Consider the following 21,875-nt stretch of genomic DNA (forward strand, 5'->3'; position numbering starts at 1 on the left):
GAGCATAGCGAGCACGTGGGTGTTACGTACGTACACCTTTATGTTAAGTAATATGATATTGTTTACCAATGTTAAGGATGGCGCATTCTCAAATGAATCGTTAGAGGTCAGGGTCCATCGGTCAAATGGGAAATCCTCGACTGTAACTGGTGTAGCACACATGTAGGGTGTTGGTTACGTACACCTGTATGTTACATATTAGGATATTGTTTACCTATCGCCCATGATAATCCACATACAGGGAGAAAATCGATTACTGGGAAATTGGTTACATTTGAAGCACACCTGCTTCTCGCAATCTTGTTAATTTTCTAACGTGACCTAGACTGGTCAAGTTACATAGCAGATGTTATATAGAATTGGTATCAGAAATTTCATTACGTTTTTAATTACGTATCGAAGTTTTATCCTGGAACAAGAAACCTAAAGAATTAAGGATTTTATACATACTTATTTTATTAATAATAAAGAATTTACAGGCATTTTTAAATCACAGAAAAAACGACTAACACACAACAAACGAAAAACCAAAACGTGAAAAAGCTTGTAAAAGATAGAATATAAGCAAAAAGAACCATGAATTAAAGAAAGGTCCAGCGGGGAGGCTTGTTATTAGAGAAAAATTTTGGCCATATTAAGATGTATTTCTGAGAGGTCTTAATGAAAATGCCACGTTTCTATTGCTCTATTAGACGCATTTGCGAGAAATAAGACATATTTTTTCTCATTCGATTATTTCTGTGAGGTTTTAATGAAAATGCCAAGTTTCTTTGAGCCAAGACTATGCACATTTCACGCCACTGTGACAATATGTGGTTAGCCCACCTTAGCAAGTAATTACGGGGGGGTGTTAATAGGGGTAAAGTTTTATTTAGTCTCTAGCTCTGGTTTTACAAAGCTTCTATAAGTAAAAACAAAGAATTTTCCGTTTTTGCTAGATGAAAGATCGCGGATGCGTGTGTGCTATCGGACAGTCTTTTTGGCTCAAACAAATGTATGTGTTAGCCGTTTATATTGTTGGACTACCTGCACCTTTAGAATGAATGTGCTACCATGCGCCATACCTGCCTCTGAAACTTTAGGCACAATATGTGTGTGATTTTCGATGATTCTAAATCAATTGACCATCTCAGAATTTTCACACAGTAGCATTTTGAACTTGTTTTTGCTTTTGTTTTGCATTACTGGTTCTGAAAATCGAGGCTCACTATGCGTATAGTTTTTTGATAATTCTAAATCAATTTACTATCTCAGAATTTTCACACAATATGTTTTTGGTCTTCTCGGCTAGAACTGTTGCTGCGCACTACAAAATGGCTTAAAACACCACTTTGCTAGGGGATAGTTCTTTTGACTAAAATAAATGTCTATGTTAATTGTTATTTTGTAGAACTACCCGCACTCTTAGAAACAAATACGCTACCATACGGCGTTACTGCTTCTGAAACTCGAGGCTCAATATGCACATAGCTTTTTGATAATTCTAATTCAGTGGACAATCTCAGAATTTTCACCCAATAGCGTTTTGTTCTTATTTTGGCTCGAATTGTTTTGCGCCACAAAATGGTTAAAACGTCGCTTTGCTTAGTGACAATCTTTAATGGCTAAAATAAACGTCTTTGTTAACCGTTATTTTGTAGGACTACCTACATCATTAGAAATGAATGCACTACCGTACGGAATTGCTGCCGCTGAAACTCGATTCTCAGTATGCATAGTTTTTCGACAAATCTAAATCAGTTATCTATCTCAGAACTTCCACACAATAGCTTTTTGGCCTTTTTTGGCCAGAATTTTTGTTTTGCACAACAAGATGGCTAAAAACGCCGCTTTGCTATGGGACAGTCCTTTTGGCTAAAGTAAACGCTTATGTTAACTGTTTACTTTATAGGACTACCTTTATCTTTAGAAGCGAATGCACTACAGTACGGCATTACTGTCTCTGAAGCTCAATATGCGTATAGTTTTTTATAATTTTAAATAAATCAACTATCCTAGAATTTTCACGCAATAGCTTTTTGGACTTTTTTAGGCTAGTATGTTTGTTTTTCATCACAAAATGGCTAAAAGTGCCGCTTTGCTGTGGGACAGTATTTTTGGCCAAAATAAATGTCTATGTTAGTCGTTTTGTAGGACAATTTTGTAGGACTACCTGCACCTATAAGAACGAATGCGCTACCGTACAGAAGTACTGTCTGTGAAGCCCTATGCTCAGATAGTTTGTCAATATTTATAAATCAATTAAACATCTCAGAAATTTCATACAATTGCATTTTGCCTTCTTTTGGCTAAAATTATTGTTTTGCACCATAGAATGACTGAGTTTCTTGAAAGAGTAAATCCTTGTACAACAAGTTTCACGGACAGAAACTAAAAGTACAACATGTTTCACGATGAAAAAATTAACGTGCAACATGTTCCACGCAGAAATAATTAACAGACATATTTCGTGAACCGAAAAAACAACATGCAATTAGTTTCACTTAGAGAAAAAAATAACTTAGAACATCTTTCGCCGAGGAAAATCAATACGCAACATGTTTCACGAAGAAAAAATTCATAAAAAACGACTATTATATATTATCAAGTAATATGAAAAAAAATAAGATGCAACAAGTTTCACATAAAAATCAACATACATTGGTCTTGATTGAAAATTTCCCAAAAAATGAATGGCTAACACAGACACTCATTTTAACCATAAAAGACTGTTCCACAGCAAAACGGTGTTTCAACCATTTTGTGGTGTACTATGTAAAATTCTGAAATAATCAATTGACTTAGAATCATCGGAAATATGTACGCATATTAAGCCTCAAGTTTCAGCGGCAGTAAAGCCTTACGGTAGCGCATTCATTCCTAAGGGTGGAGGTAGTCCTGGCAAATAACTTAAAACAGACATTCATTTTAGCCATAAAATACTGTCCCACAGTTAAGCTTTTTCAGCCATTCTGTGGTGCAAACAACAATTCTAGCTAAAAAAAAAACACCCAAAAGCTATTGCGTGAAAGTTTTGACGTAGTCAATTGATTTAGAATTATCGAAAAACTACGCATATTGAGCTTCTAGTTTTAGAGGCGGTAATGCCGTACGGTAGCTTATTTGCTTCTAAAGGTGGAGGTAGTCCCACAAAATAACGGTTAACATTGGCATTTATGTTAGACATAAAAGACTGTCCCACAGCAAAGCGGCGTTTTCAACCATTTTGTGTTGCAAAACAACAATTATAACCAAAAGAAGTCCAAAATGCCGTAGTATAAAATTTCTGAGATAGTCAATTTATTTAGAATTATCAAAAATCTGTACGTGTATTGAGCCTCGAGTTTTAGAGGCAATAATACCATACGGTAGCGTATTCGTTTCTAAAGGTGCGGGTAGTCCTACAAAATAAACGGCTAATATAGACATTTGTTTTGGCCAAAGAGACTGTCTTACAGCACAAATACATCCGTGATCTTTCTTCTAGCAAAAAGTTCAAATTCTTTTATTTTGCTCATAGGAGCTTTGTAAAACGTAAACCAAAGCCCAAATAAAAGTTTACCTCTATAAAACCCCTCGCCCTCTGGAATTACTTGCTAGTATGGGCTAGCTTCAAATTGTAATGGTGGCGTGAAATATGTATAGTCTTGGGCTCAAAGAAACGTGGTCTTTTTATTAAAACCTCTCAGAAATAGCCAAATGCAAATAAAAAATGTGTCTCTTTTTTCTCGCAGGTGCGTCTAATAGAGCAATAGAAACTTGGCATTTTCATTGAGACCTCTCAGAAATACATATTAATATGGCTTAAATTTATCTCTAATAACAAGCCTCCCCTCTGCAATTGGCTGCCAAGGTTCCCACCTTTCTTTATTTCATAGTACTTTTTGCTTATATTTTATCCTTTATAAGCTTAATCACGTTTTTTTCGTTTGGTGTGTTTTAATTTTTTGTGGTTTAACTAATGCTTGTAAATTCGTTTTTATTAATATAATTTGTATGTATAAAAGTCTTCATTCTTTAGGTTTCTTGTTCCAGTGTAAAACTTCGATACGTAATCAAAAACGTAATGAAATTTCTAACGCCAATAGTATTTAACATTTTCTATGTAAGTTAACCTGTCTAGGTCACGTTAGAAAATTAGTAAGATTATTAGAAGCAGGTGTGCCACAAATGTGAAGAGTTTTTCCAGTAATCCAGTAATTCTCCATGTATGTGGATTATCACGGGCTATAGGTGAACAATCTCCTATTGCGCAACATACAGGTGTACGTACGTAATACCTCACATGTGTGCTATCCCGAGTTATAACTAGGGATTCTTCACTTTACCGGTGGTCCCTGACCTCTAAAGAGTCAGGTGAGAATGCGTAATCCGTAACATTGGTAAACAATCTTCTATTACGGAAAATTAAGATATATGTACGTAACACACACGTTCGCTCTATCCCCAGGTACAACCAGGATTTCCCATGGGTTCCGTGAAGTCTAGCATGTCACGCGAGATTGCGCCATCCTTAATTTAAGTAAACAAGTTTTGTATACTTAAAAAACAAAGAAATCTTGAAGAAAAATGTCTTGAAGACAGATGTCTTAAAAAACGCATTGAAATGTCATGAAAAACGCAATGAAGAAAATTGTCTTAAAAGCATCCTGGAATGTCTTGAAACGTCTTGAAGAAAAATATCTTAAAAAATTTCTCGTTTAACTAGTGGACTCTCATTCCCTGTTACCTAATAACCAAAGAAATCCTGAAGTAAACAAGCCTTGGCCCTTGCGGGCTATCAAACAGCTCGTGGTAACGAACTTTAGTAAGGAGCGACCCGGCTCAATAGTAAACGAAACTCTTAAAATCGGAATTTTGATACCAATAGTTACATCAAAGAATTGCATTTTAATGCTGATTTTAAATATATATGTTTCATCAAGTTTAGTCTTACCCATCAAAAGTTATGAGCCTGTGAAAATTTGCTTTATTTTAGAAAATAGGGGGAAACACCCCCTAAAAGTCATAGAATCTTAACAAAAATCACACCATCTGATTCAGCGTATCAGAGAACCCTTTTGTAAAAGTTTAAAGCTCCTATCTACAAAAATGTGGAATTTTGTATTTTTTGCCAAAAGACAGACCACGGATGCGTGTTTATTTGTTTGTTTGTTTGTTTGTTTGTTTGTTTTTTCCCAGGGGTGATCGCATAGACCCAGTGGTCCTAGAATCAAGCGAGAGGGCTCATACTAACGGAAATGAAAAGTTCTAGTGCCCTTTTTAAGTGACCAAAAAAATTGGAGGGCACCTAGGCCCCCTCCCACGCTAATTATTTTACCAAAGTCAACGGGTCAAAATTCTGAGATAGCCATTTTATTCAGCGTAGTCGAAAAACCTGATAACTATGTCTTTGGGGACGACTTACTCCCCCACAGTCCCCGTAGGAGGGGCTACAAGTTACAAACTTTGACCAGTGCTTACATATAGTAATTAGTATTGGGAAGTTTACAGACGTTTTCAGGCAGATTTTTTTGTTGGGGGGAGGGGTAGAAAAGAGGGGGATATGTTAGGGGAACTTTCCATCGAGGAATATGTCATGGGCGAAGAAAATATCCATGACGGGAGCGCAGGATTTTCTAGCATTATTTAAAAAAAACAATGAAAAAATAAATGTGAAAAGTTTATTTAACTGGAAGTAAGGAGCAGCATTAAAACTTAAAACGAACAGAAATTATTATGCATATGAGGGACTCACCTCCTCCTAATACCTCGCTCTTTACGCTAAAGTATTGTTAGTGATTTCAACTATTTATTCTACGGCTTTTTGATTCAGGGGTCATTCTTAATGAATTGGGACAAAATTTAATCTCTAGTTTAAAGAGTGAGGTACTGACGAGGGGGTGAGCCCCTCATATATGTAATTAAAACATGAGATTACAAAAGTTCGTCACGTAAGCTAATTTATAAGTTACGTTTATCTTATACTAATAAAATATTCGTAAAAAATTAAAAGTTCTAGTTGCCTTTTTAAGTAACCAAATATCGCAAGGCAACTAGGCTTCCTCCACCGTTCCCTTTTGTCTCAAAATCATTCGATCAAAACTATTAGAAAGCCATTTAGCCAAAAAATAAACTTGCAAATTTCGTGTTAATTATTCCTCTGCGGAGAGCCAAAATCGAAACATGCATTGATTCAAAAACGTTCAGAAATTATAAAAAAAAAGCTTTTTTAGCTGAAAGTAAGAAGCGACATTAAAACTTAAAACGAACAGAAATTACTTCGTATATGAAAGGGGCTGCTTCCTCATCAATGCCCCGCTCTGCTAAAGATTTTTACTGTTTAAAAAGCAGAGTTGAGAGAAAGAGTCAAACTTTAGCGTAAAGAGCGGGGCGTTGATGAGGAAGCAGCCCCTTTCATATATGAAGTAATTTCTGTTCGTTTTAAGTTTTAATGTCGCTCCTTAATTTCAGCTAAAAAAACTTGTTTTTTATTTAATTTAAGAAAAAACAACCATAGAAAACACGATTGGACATGGTCTCGTAGGTTTCTTAATCACTCAAAGAAACATGATGTAACAACCAAAGAAAACATGATTTGGCGGGATCTCGTAAGGTTCTTAAGAAAAAGCAATCAAAGAAATCCTTATTTGGCGAGGTCTCGTAGGTTTTTAAACACTCAAAGAAACTATGACGTAAAAATCAAAGGAGTCCTGATTTGACGGGGCCCCTGAAGGTTTTTAAACAATCATAAAAAAACACGATGTAACAAAGAAATCCTATTACGTAACAACCAAAGTAGACCCTCCCTATTATGTAATTAACACTAGTATTTTTGAGAAAATATTCTCCATTACGTAAAATGCACCTGCGCCCTGAGGAAATCGCCGTTAAGCCTTCTTCGTCATCTTAAGTCATTAGAGGAAGAAACGAGTACTGGCTTTGAGGACCCTTAAAAGCAGTGAGTCCTCACTACCTTTGCTGTGTTGGGGCTTAGTTGCTTAATTGCTTTCTTTTTTTAGCAATGCGGGCTGGAATTGATTTGATTTTGAGTTTTGTGTGCGGCTTTGCTCGTATTGAGTCATACCTGTAGAATAGACTTGGATAGGTTAGCTGCGTTCAGTTCAGGCGTATTGAGTTCCTTTCTTGTTTGTTTAGGTTTTGTCGTCTCTTAATTCACTCTATTTGCTTATTAATTTATTTATTTCCCTCAAAATTGAGTAGTATATAAAATACAAAAATGAAATACATAAAGGAACAAAACGAAACAACTGATTTGAAATAATCAAAACCGAACTTCGTAAAAAACGAAAAACAACAGTGTTTTTTTTTGAATGACCTTAATAATATAACTGAATACGTAAAAAAATCAAATATTATTTAAATTCTGGGTAAAAAGGGAAGAGGTTGTGCAAAAAGAGAAAATTTTTGGACTTGTTGTAAAAATTATCTCTCTCAGTTTTGCCAATTCGAACGGTTCTTTAATTTTAAATCTCAAAACTGATTTAGTGTTACTAACACAAATTGGAAAACCAAGTAAAAATTTACAGTATTTACAGTAGCAAACGGAAGTGAAGACAAATCGCAGGTCTTAAAATCTCGAAAAAGATGGGCATGATAGAGGACATGCGGGAGGGCAACTGTATTTAAAAGAGAACCTAAAATATCACGGCAATAGATACCCTTAAGCCGTATCATTACTTTCAGTTTAATTGCACAGTTTCCCGTGTAGAATTGCTTGTGGATGCTCTATTGAACTGAGCCTGCTGATTAGTCTGCGTGTCCTTGGGTTGAGTTATGAAAAATTTGGTATGTATATTGGGTTAACTTGATAGGGATATCTATTTTGACGTATCGTAGTTGAGCTTACTGAACTTAAGGGTTGGCACATTGAGTTTCTTGCGTTGAGCAATCTACAATGAAAGTTGTAGATATACCTGGTTTGTACATATACCTGGTTTAAGTTTTTGTTTGTGTTTTTACACTGTTAGCCGTCGTCCGAGGAGTACTCCCAATTACCGTTAAAAAATAAAATTAAACTCGATCAGAAAGATAAAATTCATAGGAAGGAGAATAGAGTGAAGAACGAATATGCGTAGCTGTATTAGTCTTCTTTTTATGATGGGCTCTCATTTGTATTTGAAAGACAAAATTAGACTTAAAAAGGAAGAAAAAACTCTTAAGGAAAAGTGAGAATGAAGAAGTATACGCAGTTGCTAGGATGATGTGTCATTTATATTCAAAAATAAAATTAAAATTCAAAAGAATGATAAGAATAGACCTAAAAAAAAAAGATGAATTTCATGATTGTGTATAGAGTTTGAAACAGGCGAACGCCCAGACCCATCTCCCTTGTTGCTAATATAGTAGGATGAAATGCCATTTATCGCTGCTTACAATTGATTTTCCTCTTGCGCCAGATACGTCAGTCTTCGCGTGAGGGATCTGTCGACAGTATTTGCGCGAACGAAGAATGTCTGAAAATAAAACTATTCGCTAGAAACCGGCCATGAAAGGTCGATTTTACTGAAAAGCCAGGTCTTCCACATTGGGAACTGTTGTTGGAAATGAAAAATATGTTTTTAACTGGCAAACTTATAATGTAGAGGGTAATGTCGTAATTCTTGGACCTGGCCAGTGAATATACATAATAATATCTTCAAGAGGTAGGCTACATAATAACATTTTCAATACTTAATCTCAAACAACTGAAGGACGTGCATACAGCAATGTGGTATTATGATATCCAATCCTCAACAAATTATTTCCATGATTTGGGTATAATTGAGAATCTCACTTCTCCTGCCCACCATGTCCGCTCCAAGAAGTATTGCCTTCCGCTAATCAAATCAGAAAGAGCTAGATTCTCAATCAGATACAAGATTCCTCATATTATAAATAAACTTAACTTAGTAAAAATGTCCCGAAGTTTCACAAGTCGATTTTCTTTGAAAAACATATTTCAAAAATAGTTGTTTGCCTGGATGTTGGGATTGATTAATAATAGATTTTAGTATGTATTTTGCTGTGGTGTTCTCACGCTGGGGTGGCCTCTTCTATTATCTCCTACCTTGTATGTTTTTTTTTGTCTTAGTTTTCTTTTTCTCTTTTTGGAATTATTAGTATGACGAGACGTTGTGTTTTTTTTTTTCTATGAATTTGTACTGCCCCAGCCTTACGAGCTCTGCTCTCTGTTGGGGAATAATATTGTTTTTTTTATTTGAATTTATAAATATTGATTGATTGATTGAAAGCGAAGCTGCCCACCTGATCAATCTTTTCTTTGCCCAACGTCACATTTTCATCTTTACATATTCCTAGCCTTAGTGACTAAGCCTTCTTAATTATTTATAATTAATTATTAATATAATTATAAATATAAATTATAAATTAATTATAATATAAGCCTTCTTAATTATTTATAATTAATTATCTTAATTATCGCCCCATAGTTTATCTCAACACATTCATGGTCCATCTGCAACCTCTTCAGATAATTCAAAATAAGGCAAATAGAATTCTGGGTACTTTTGTTCATCGCCCTGCGAGACTTACAAATCTGTCAGAAATCCAAACTTTATATATTTTTCTCAATTGACTTAATCTCAAACAATTGAAGGACGTGCATACAGCAATGTGGTATTATGATATCCAATCCTCAACAAATTATTTCCATGATTTGGGCATAATTGGGACTCCCACTTCTCCTGCCCACTGCATCCGCTCCAAGAAGTATCGCCTTCTGCCAATCAAATCAGAAAGAGCTAGATGCTCAATCAGATACCAGATTCCTCATATTGTAAATAAACTTAATCTAGTAAAAATGTCCCAAAGTTTCATGAGTCGATTTTCTTTTTGAAAAAACATATTTCAAAAATAGTTATTTGTCTGGATGTCGGGATTGATGAATAATAGATGTTAGTACGTATTTTGTTGTGGTGTACTCGCGCTGGGGTGGCCTCCTCTGTTACCTCCTAACTTGTATGTTTTTTTATGACGAGATGTTGTGTTTTTTCTACGCATTTGTACTGTCCCAGCCTTACGAGCTCTGCTCTCTGTTGGGGCATAATATTGTTTTTGCATTTTTTGAGTTGAATTTAATAAATTCTATTCCTATTCCCCCAATAAGAGGGGAAAAGCTGTCTTGAATGTGTTATTTTTTGAATGGGAATGATAGAGATTTGCAAGATATGTGAATCCCGCAGGAAATTCATTTCCACCTTACTTCTGGTAAGAAAATATTACGAAAAAAGAAGAGTAAAGTGTATAGGTTAGGAAAAAACAATATGTATATATATGGTTATCATTTTCTTTTTGCAAAAGCGGTCTTCTATTTGTTGGTCCGATGTAAAGCGAAATAAGAAAAAGGATAGAAAGTAAAATTTGTAGTAATATTCATATTTTTGAATTGACTATGTTATTCTGTTCCTTATATGTTTTTTTTTATATGAACTTTTTTTTCTCTTATCAGTTTCTCATGTCCTTTACTGTTGCTGGTATTATATTGCTAGGAGCTAAAGAAAATTGTGCTTTCATTTTTGGTGAATTGTTTCCTCTCTTATTAGTTTTCTATTTTCTTGGCTCTGGCTGGTATTTTGTTGCTGGCAGCTATAAAAAGTGTTTGTTTGTTTTTATTTTTTATTTTTTCAACATTTTCCTCTCTTATCAGTTTCTTGTATTCTTTGCTGTAGCTGCTATTAAAAAAAAAAATGTGCCTTTTAAATGAACTAATTTCTCTTTTATCATTTCCCATATTATTTGCTGTAGCTGGCAGCCAGATTTTTTTTTGTACGTTTTCCTTTCATCAGTTGCCCATAGTCTTTGTTGTAGCTTAATCAGTAACAAGTTTGCTTTGGTAGCTCATTTATAGTTAATTAACTGCTCATCGATCATTTTTTTTTCTTAACTTTTACGTTATGCTTATGTCTCAATGATAATTGCTAATCACTTCTCAGTAGCTAAATTTAATATCAAGCAAAAAAGGGACTACCCACATGTAAAACATAAAGACACATTCTGAGGTATTTATTTTTGAGTTTTATAGGGGGTGGGGATGGGTGCTTATGCCATATATTTTTTTTTCTTAAAAATAGATTCGCGTTCGTTCTGGCTTCCCGATTTGGTTTTCAGTTAAAACCATTCGTTGTTGAAAAATGTTTTGTTGTTGAAAAAGTTTTTGTTGTTGAAAAAGTTTTCGTTGTTGAAAAAGTTTTATTTTCCAATAAAACAGAGACAAAATACAACTAACATTTAATTTAGGTTTTTATTTGTATTAACTAAAGCTGGAATTTTAATTAATAAGAATTAAAAATAATCATACTATTTTTAAATAACACCTATTTTTCTATGTAAAGCTAGATGAATTTTTCAAAATGAACTAGTTTCATTTGAACTTCATTTTATTTCATTTCAAATGAACTGTTTCATTTCAAAATGAACATTTTGCTGCAGCAAAATTTAACAGATCCAGCGTGATTTTCGCTTTAGTAGCAAATAAGCAATTTGGTTAGTTAGTCAAGTGAGTAATTTGTTTTAGTTATAACTAAGTAATTTATAACTATATATAAGGAATTTATAGGAAGTTGTATTTTAAGTGTTGGTAATGTTGCTAATTAGCTCATTTCTCATTTTTTGTCTATAGTGACAAGCACTATTGCCTACCGTTTGATGTTTTAATAAATAAATAAATTTTAAAAATGATGAAATTCTTATTTTGTGATACACAGCAAGTATCGATTAATTGTACTTCCTCGTTCTTGACATTTTTGTCCATGTTTCTGATTCAGTTTTCATTAAGTAAACTTTACTTATAAATCACTTATAACTAAGTAATTTACTTTTCTTTTAGCTTCTGCATTATGCTTATGTTTCAATGATGCTGGCTGATAAACGAATTAAGAAAGACATTCTATGTGTGAATAAAGTTATTCTGCTGTATGGACCAACAGGCAGTGGAAAAACATCTTTATGTAAAGCGCTTGCTCAGAAACTAGCTATTCGTTTTAGTAACAGATTTTCGTCAGCAAACCTGGTTGAGATTAACAGTCATTCTTTGTTTTCTAAGTATTTTTCTGAGGTAAGCTAAGCTCTTTTTTGTCTGAAGAAAAACTTTTGTTCTCTTGTATCTAACTGATAATATAAGTTATGTACAGGGCCATACCCAGGATTTTTGTTTAGGGGGGGGGGTACACAAAAACACTTAAAAACGCATCATTTGTGTATACTTATTTTTGTTACGTTTTTACGAGTTGGAAAAACATTTCGAGGGGGGGGGGTCAGACCTTCTAATCTACGCCCCCTAGATATGGCCTTGGTTCTTTAATATTAAAGAGTTTTAAATTATATGTGTAAATTGTAATATACGTAAAGCTTTATAGTGCAGTGCTGAAATCATTTATGAGTACAAAAAATATGCAGGCGAATGGGTTGTTAGACATTTGATCTGAAAATTGTATTGTTTAAAGCAAAACAATACGGTCTTCTATTCTTTACATATTGTGAGAAATAGATCATGTTATATTCGAATCACCCTTCTTCTAGAGCGGAGTGGGCAGCCCCCCCCCTAATGTAAGAAATAATTTGTGTTCCTTTAAGTTTTAGTGTTGTTCATCTACCTTTATTTGGAAAAAAGCTTATTTTATATTTAATAACTGTTTGTTTTCAATACCTTCCCCAGCGTTACCCTAAATGTGACGAACCCTTTAAACCTGGTTCTTTGAATGAAAGCTTGACTTTCTTAGGAAAATGATCAGATCAAAAGAGGTCATCCAAGGGGGCTGAAGGGATATCTGTTTTGAACCCCCATCTTCATCCTTATTTGTCCAACTCGTAAATTTGATATAAAAATGCAACTTAAAAAGACTAATTCTCCTAGAAAATAAAAAATATTTCTTCTTCTTGTAATTTGGTTTTATGCAGGTAAAAAAAATCGTTACAGCCCCCCCCCCCCCCCCAACAAACATCCCGGCTGTAGTCAAGTTATGATAGAAAGTTTGCAATATTCCGTAACGCATTTGGTACTCCCTCTTCATAAAAGAAAAATCCAATGGCCATCACCCTAATAGATCAACTGAACTATGCGATACTGTATAGCCGATTTTGGATTTATAGCGATTAAAGTAGGCTACTATTTTGGATTTATTAGCGTCTCCCAATCTTTTTTAAATAATTTTTATGGCAGTCCTTTTTTACACTTACAAGAAGATATCGATCTGTTAATATTCTTCCCTATTTCTATGCTCTCTAGCAGACGAATTTGCAAGATTTAAACTTTTTTTCAAATCACTAGGGAATGTGGCTATTAAATAGAGCCTTAAAAAGAGTTCGTAGATGAAGCACTACAGATAGTCTGAGCACCAGAGCCCCACAAGAGGCTGGTAAGGATAGTGTATTCTCATTTAAAAGAATGCACAATTGTGGCTTTGAAAATTCCCATTTCTAACAGTTCATAAAGAGAGAAGATCCTCCCATAAATCGAATTCTACCGAAATCTTTAGAATGTTTTTTTTTTTTTGTATCTTGAATGTACAACCAAAAACTATAGTTTGAGGGAATTGACTGACTCCTTGTGCTAAACAACATCTGGTGAAGCTACCTCCTTAGTCGTTTGCGAATATTAATATATATATATTTTTTGAATTTTCAATATGAACCCCTTTAAGCTTAATGGTACTATAAAATATGCTTAAAAATGACATAAAAAACTGCAACTTATTAAAAAAAAATCTGATTCCGTAATCAAACTTTTCGTAGAAAGCTGTAGTTAAGCTGTAGTTATAATAAAAATGAAGATTCAAAAGACTGAAATTTGCTGGAGAATAAATTTAAAAGTGCCCGAAACTGTCGCTAACATTTCTGCTCTTATGGAAGAGGCGATTTTGGTCACTAGAGCTTGCGAAAATTGTGAGGCCATAGTACCTTTAGCTATTTATGGGATCAACCTGTTGCCAGAACAGTTTTTGTTGTTATATGCAGCCTTAGGTCTCTTACAAACCTTTCTGTTTTCGCTACATAGTCGATTCATTGCCAGATGCAAGAGACAAGAGAATTTTCCAGAAGGTTTTTGGTGTTATGTGCAGCCTTAGGTCTCCGGAAAACCTTTTTTTTTTCCGCTACATAGTGCATTCACCGCCAGATGCAAGAAACAAGAGAATTTGCCAGAAAGTTTTAGGTGTTCTGCGCAGCCTTTGGTCTCTAGCCAACATTTTTTTTTCCTCTACATAGTGAATTCATCGCCAGATGCAAGAAACAAAAAAATTTGCCAGAAGAGTTTTTGGTGTTATGTGCAGCCTTAGGTCTCTAGCGAACATTTTTTCCCGCTACATAGTGAATTCACCGCCAGATGCAAGAAACAAGAGAATTTGCCAGAAGAGTTTTAGGTGTTTTGCGCAGCATTTGGTCTCTAGCCAACATTTTTTTTCCGCTACATAGTGAGTTCATCGCCAGATGCAAGAAACAAGAAAATTTGCCAGAAGAGTTTTGGTTTTGTGTGCAGCCTTAGGTCTCTGGCAAACCTTTTTTTTTTCTGCTACATAGTGAATTCATCACCAGATGCAAGAAACAAGAGAATTTGCCAGAAGAGTTTTTGGTGTTGTGCGCAGCCTAAGGTCTCTAGCTAACATTTTTTTTCCGCTACATTGAGAATTCATCGCCAGATGCAAGAAACACAAAAATTTGCCAGAAGAGTTTTGATGTTGTGTGCAGCCTTAGGTCTCTGGCAAACCTTTCTTTTTCCGCTACATAGTGAATTCACCGCCAGATCCAAGAAACAAAAGAATTCACCAGAAAGGTTTTTGGTGTTGTATGCAGTCTTAGGTCTCTAGCAAACCTTTATTTTTCCGCTACATAGTGAATTCACCGCCGGATGCAAGAAACAAGAGAATTCGCCAGAATGGTTTTTGGTGTTGTGTGCAGCCTTAGGTCTCTGGCAAACCTTTCTTTTTCCGCTACATAGTGAATTCATCGCCAGATGCAAGAAATAAGAGCATTTTCCAGAAGAGTTTTTGGTGTTATGTGCAGCCTTAAGTCTCTGGCAAACCTTTCTTTTTCCGCTACATAGTGAATTCACCGCCAGATGCAAGAAACAAGAGAATTTGCCAGAAGAGTTTTTGGTGTTATGTGCAGCCTTAGGTCTCTGGCAAACCTTTCTTTTTTCGCTGCATAGTGAATTCATCGCCAGATGCAAGAAATAAGAGAATTTGCTGAGCTTAAGCTATGTAGCTAAAAAGAATAATCCTTAAAATGGGTTTTGGCGTCAGGCAATCGGCAATCGTTGCTCTAGGATTGAAGATGTGAATTTTGTTTTGCTTATGTTTTGAAATCAGGGCATTTACGAGCATAAATCTAGATTGATAACTAAAAATTTAGACTCTCATCTGTCTTGATAGGAAACTATCTTGATTAGGAAAGACCCTTGACACTTTGCAAGACACAATTTAGAGCATAATTCCCTATAAAAATCTACCACAGCTGGTGGTCATCTTCCCATCTCGTGAAGAAAATGTCCTATATTTCAGAGTTTGAAGTGATTCATTGATACTAAGGAAAGAAGAGTACGATTAGGAAAAAGAGGGGTCTAACTGTGGATTTTGTTCTTCATCCCCTGGAGAATTTACAGCATCTCATCTTTATCTGCACTAGTATTGCAAAGTCAGCAAATAGAACAAAACATATTCTCTCAAGACTAAAAATAAACCCATGCTCTAATGAGCTACTTAATATCAAGTTTCCAGGAAATGAAGGAATAACATTATTCCAGTAGATCAGTGGTTCCCAACCGGTGGTACGCGTACCCCAGGGAGTACGCGAAACCCTCGCAGGGGGTACGCGAAGGTCCCAAAATTAATTTAGTCTACATCTTTAAAACTTGTTTCTGACTCAGTTCCAACATTTCCCTCAAAATCAGATAACATAACCCATTGTACGTAATTTCAGAGTCATTTTCAAAACTTTCGCTTTCAGTAACCCGCTAATTTTTCTCCATAGCCGTAAGGTCTCGATGCTAATTTTTCTCCATAGCCGTAAGGTCTCGATTTAAACTCAGCGAGTTCAGTATCTTGTCATCTGTTGAAACACGAAGTTCGTGAATTGTGGTTGCAAACAAAGATGGATAGATTCCTGATCAGGAATAACAAGAAGCCGAATGATGGTACCCAAAACTCTGAACCTGCACCTAAGAAGAAGAAATATGACGAATCATCGGTCAAAGTGCGTCGATATTTGTCAGAATACCTAGGGCTCGGATTTAGTGCGACAAAGTCTGATCCAGTGAATGCACAGTGCGTTCTTTGTGGTCAAGTCTTGGCCAACAGTTCCATGAAACCTGCGCATATGAACCGGCATCTCAGTACTGTGCACCCTTCTCATGTCGGTAAGCCCATAGAGTTTTTCAAGCGTAAACAAGAAGCATTCGCTAGTAACTGTTTGGAAATTGCAAAAGTGGCATCAGTTTCTTCAAAAGGCTCTCCGGGCTTCGTATGCTGTTTCATATTTAGTTGCGAAACAGAAAAAACCGCACACCATCGCCGAATGTCTGATATTACCAGCACTAGTGAAAGTCAGTGAAATAATGTTTGACACGAAAACTGCTACTGCCCTTCAGTCTATACCTGTGTCGAACAATACCATTTCAAGAAGGATAGAAGATATTGCAAGCGATATTGTCATGCAGGTTATTGAGCAAATAAAGTTGACGAAGATGTTTGCGTTACAGCTTGACGAAAGCACGGATGTGTCAGGTGAAGCCCAGGTGATCGTCTTTGTTCGATATCAAGATTGTTCTGACATAAGAGAAAATATTCTGTTTTGTCAAAACCTACAGTCAAGAACAACAGGAGAAGAACTATTCAAGGTGATTGACAAATTTTTCGCAGAAGGGGGCATCTTGTGGGACTTGTGTCTATCAGTTTGCAGTGATGGAGCTGCCGCCCTAACAGGGAAGAATAATGGGCTCATGGCCTGGATAAGAAAGAAAAATCCAAAGGTGAAGTGGTTGCACTGCATCATTCACAGGCAAGCTCTTGCATCGAAAAGGATGAACGCACATCTGCACGAGACCCTCAACGAGGCTGTAAAAGTGATCAACTTCATCAAAGCCCGACCACTGAACTCAAGAATGTTCAAATTGCTGTGCCAAGAGATGGGTTCAGAACATCAACATTTACTTCTGCACACAGAAGTTCGCTGGTTGTCTCGTGGGAAGATTTTAAACAGACTTTTCGAGCTTCGACAAGAAGTTCATATGTTTCTTCTGGAGCAAAAATCTGCATTCAGTTCACTTTTTGAAAACCAGGACTGGGTCTGCAGGCTGGCCTATCTTGCGGATATTTTCGACAAACTGAATGACTTGAATCTGTCAATGCAAGGTTTCCGGACGGACGAACTCTCCCTGAATTCGAAGATGTGTGCTTTCATCAAGAAATTGGAGTTCTGGCTTAAAAAGGTTCAAAGAAACAGCGTTAGTGTCTTCCCGACCCTGGACAAGTTTGCGGACGATAGTGAAATTGATAACCTCAACACAATCTGTGATTGTATTCGGGAGCATCTGACAAAGTTGCGAGATGAACTTGTGTCATATTTCCCATCGATTATGAACCAAGATAGAACGCAGGATTGGATCCAAAATCCATTTGTTGAAGACGTGACCTCAAGCTCCGGTCTTAGTGACAAGCTTACAGAGAATCTGATCGAACTTGCCAGTGATCGCGCCTTAGAACTGAAATTCCAAAATGTAACTGTTTCCCAGTTTTGGCTGGAGGTGAAAGGAGAATACAAGGAACTAAGTGAAATCGCCATGTCTGCTTTGTTACCATTCGGATCCACTTACCTTTGTGAAGTGTCATTTTCGGCAATTTCATTGATCAAAACCAAACACAGAAACAGACTGAGTGTACAAAATGACCTTATAATTGCCGTTAGTGACATCGAGCCAAGATTTGATAATATTTTAGCAAAAAAGCAGCCTCAAGTTTCTCATTGATTTTGTACGTACATTTAAGCACCGTCATATTGGACAATAAATCTCGTGTTTTTGAAAATCTGATTTTAGTTAAGAAAAAAGTAAAACAACGATTCTCAAGAAAGGGGTACGCAAACTTTTTGGGCCTTGACTAGGGGTACGCGGACCGAAAAAGGTTGGGAACCACTGCAGTAGATTATTCATTTATTGAGGTCAATAATATAGATTAGCATGGTTTCCCTAACCCAAAAGAAGTTAGGAAAGCAAATATACCCGCGAAAAATTGTATTTGAAGGCGAAGTGCTGTTTTTCAGATGAAAAAGAAGAGTTTGTGACTTAGTCCTTTTTTTCTCATATTTAAGTAATTTATTTGCCATATGAAGCAGATCCATAAAATAAAGGCAGCGGAGAAAAGTTGTGAATAGAATGCATCACTGTTTATGATAATAATATACGAATCGTATAGTGAACATGTTAGGTTGTTTTTTTTCCTTTTTTTGGTTTTTGTGTTTGAGTTAGGAAAAATAATACGTAAGCCTCACATTACGAATAAGGAAAATCGAAAGTGAAGACTAAAACTCGAGATATACTTACCATTATTTAACTTTGCATTTGAAGTTATATCTAAATCAGTCACTCCCTTAATTGAATATGAATGGGAAATACTACAAATGTAATTTAGGTTTTTGCATCCCTGCGTCTGTTACTTCAGAAAACGGTATGCGTTTGATACAATTGAGTCTTAGGATATGACAGTTTAGGAAGATAGTTTAATTGTTCACTTCCTAATCCAATGTTTTGTCTAGGGAGTGGTGCTGAAGAGGTTTATTTATGAACATGCGAAGGGTCGATCAAGTTTCCAGCTTTAACATCCTCAAAACTATAAAAGTGAATTTAGTCTCTTTGATTTCTAAACTTTTCATTTAGTGAGAAGAATTGGTAAAATATTGCTTTTGATACATAAATTCTAAATAGGTTAAAACCTATTACAGTAATCATAAAATATATAGACACCAAGAATTTCATGAAGTGAAACGCAGGATCAGTTAGAATTGTAAAGGATCCCTAATCCCTGGAGGTCCTTAAAATCGCGTAAATTGCCAAAATATCCCTTTTTGAAAAACAGTCTATTTTGCCTTTCTTTTTCTTCTTTTTGTTTACACAGGACATGTAGACTTTCATATATGAAAACGCCCTACTTCTTTAAAGAATTTTAGCAACCAAATGCTATATTTATTAACTTAATGGATATTAGGCGAGCTCTTTGCTATATCCTTGACCGCATATATTTGGCCGATCAAATTCATACACATACCTAAACATTTCTTTAAAATACCCCCTGCAAGAGGCTCAAACCAGACTTTTGGATTTGTGTTTCTAAGGTAGCACACAAAGAAGTGTCTGGCAGTAACATGACGCTATCGCTTTGACTAGGCGCTATCGATCTTTCTTCGTAAATGAAAGTCCTAATTAAAAATAGTTGAAAGTCCTATGTAAAAATACATTAAGGAAATAATTTAAATGGGATGGCTTATTGTCATGTTTTTTAAGTAGGATTTTCTCTCTCCCTCTCTCTCTCTCTCTCTCTCTCTCTCTCTCTCTCTCTCTCTCTCTCTCTCTCTCTTCTTCTTCTTCTTCTTCTTCTTCTTCTTCTTCTTTATTTTCCTTTTGTTTTCTTTTCCCGCTGTTTTGTCTCATTTCATTTAATTTTATTTGTTAATGTTGTTGGTATTGTTGTTCATTAAATGTTTATCAGCCACTACTTACAAGCCTTTGACTTTTTAAAGTGGCTAATGTGGTTCTTTTGTATATTGATTTTATGTATAATATAAGTGTCTCTGTCTCAAAGAAAATGTAGCTTTTAAAGAGTTCTTAATCATCTCTCTATGAGACGCCAGTAACCTGCTGGTGACGGTGGAAAAAGGAAATAATAAGGAAGGGACATGGGGTGCCGCAAACCTCCGATCAAGGGTTTTAGGTCGTGATGATTCTCTGAATGTTTTTTTTTTCACTGCAATCCCTTTTTACTATTCTTTTGACGCTCATTTTCAAATTAAGGACTCACTCTTCAGATATTCTTGGAGCTAAGTCAATCTTCATTGATACGGCTCTATAAACCATCCAGGTTTTTTTTTAATTTGATTTTTTTTTTTTTTTTTTTTTTTTTTTTTTTTGCTGCACGATTCTAAGTTGAATAGGAAAAACAGTTTTTCATTGCTAAATAAATGTCATGTTCTACTGTTGTTTTGTAGCGACCGACTGAAAGCAAGATGTCACAAAACATCTTTGTCCCAATCAATTTTGGTTGATAACTTTTATAACATAAATAAGCCGCTAAAAATGTTGCCGAGTGGATAAAAAACCTATCAGGGGCTTTTAGAACCAAAATAAATTATTTTAGGGAGAGGTAAAGAAGGTAAAGAATACGGCATCGGCCTTTATATTCCTTACCGGTGGTGCTTATACCCGTTTCATGGCACTTCAGCCAGGAAGTGCCATGAAACGAGAAGTTGGGGACCAGGCATCTTATGCTTTCGTACACCCTTTCTGTTTAACTTTCCCAGATTTCTTCGGGTACTCATTTAGAGCTATGTCAACTCTGACTGAGTTTATAGAGTCACGCCACAGACCTCCGTTTCATGCCAAATAACAGCGACACTAGGAATCGAACCCTTGTCTTGACAGAAAAAGGATTCGAACTCTATCGTGCTAACCACTCGGCTATGACAGAATAAGTGGTAGAAAAGCCATTTTGTGTGTGCTGCAATGTTGGTGTGTCTATTTTTTGCGTTTATTACCTCACTTGTGCATGTGCACATGTTTTGTTTGTGTTTACCCGCTATCTGTATCATTTTGCTGATCACATATTATCATCAGACATGTAGAGAAAGGGAAATTAGACTAATTCTGCCTTCAAACACCTTCATTGTTTTTTTTCCCTCAGTTTTAAAAATGTTCTTAAATATCCCTGTTTTTATATACAGTGAACAGGCTTTATTTCCCTTTTTATGCAACTCAATAGAGAACTTTTATAAACACAGTAACTCATTGTTAGAATGAGTGCAAGATATGCCCTTGGTTCTTTGTCCTAACGATATGCTTGTGTGTGTGTTTACTCGTGTATATTTCTTCACTTTTCCATGTGCACAGGTTTTAATGTATTTGCGTTTACCCGCAGACAATATATTATCAAAAAAAAGAGAAGGGGAATTTTTTTTTCTCAACTTCAAAATACCTGTAGAATGTCCTCTCTTTTTTTCTGTATTGACAAAATTCTATTCCCGCTTTTTTGTAAACTAAAAGGAGAACTCTTAATAACGTATGACTCGCTATTGAGACTGATTTCTGATACGTCCTTTGATTTTTTGTGAGTATTCCTTTACATGTGGACCTGTTCTTGTTTGTGCACCTTGTAGGCCTTTGTCAACTTCTAGTTTTTTTTTCATAGAGCGGTAAGCTGGTACAGAAAATGTTCAACTCCATCTACGAATTAGCTGAAAATCCGAATTCGCTAGTGATGGTGCTCATCGATGAAGTAGAAAGCTTGGCTCTGGCCCGGAAATCGGCAGCAAACAGGAGTGAACCTGGTGATTCAATTAGGGTAGTTAACGCCATGCTGACACAGTTAGATAGGATTAAGAAGTAAGTGGAAGCCAGTATAATTTTAAACAAGGTTTGTTTTTAGTCTTAAAATAGTTGACTTGCTCTCAAAACGTTTAAAACATGTCACATTTTGCGTAAAATATGTACAACATCTATTCAAAACTTTTGATACATATTAAAACGTTTTGCTTGCTCTTGCAAGTAAAACTGCCAAGTTTGCATTTTACGTACAAAAATGACAGGGTGTAATCCAAGATAAATGTCATGCATCAACTGCTTCGATGTATCAGTAAACAATTTTTTTACTGATGATAAATTGAAGAAAAAAGGTTTCAGACCACTAGGTTCCACCAAACCT

General features: G+C 35.6%; 1 protein-coding gene across 1 annotated transcript in view; it reads left to right on the forward strand.

The window, feature by feature from the left end:
* Nucleotides 1-21,875, forward strand: part of LOC136025311 (pachytene checkpoint protein 2 homolog) — a 55,895-nt gene that overhangs the window by 21,052 nt on the left and 12,968 nt on the right. Inside the window, exons 4-5 of the mRNA XM_065701215.1 lie at nt 11,807-12,034; nt 21,363-21,556. Of these exons, the coding sequence (XP_065557287.1) occupies nt 11,807-12,034; nt 21,363-21,556 (422 nt within the window). The remainder of the gene's footprint in view (nt 1-11,806; nt 12,035-21,362; nt 21,557-21,875) is intronic.

This window comes from Artemia franciscana, chromosome 3, assembly GCF_032884065.1.
Source record: "Artemia franciscana chromosome 3, ASM3288406v1, whole genome shotgun sequence".
Lineage (NCBI taxonomy): Eukaryota > Metazoa > Arthropoda > Branchiopoda > Anostraca > Artemiidae > Artemia > Artemia franciscana.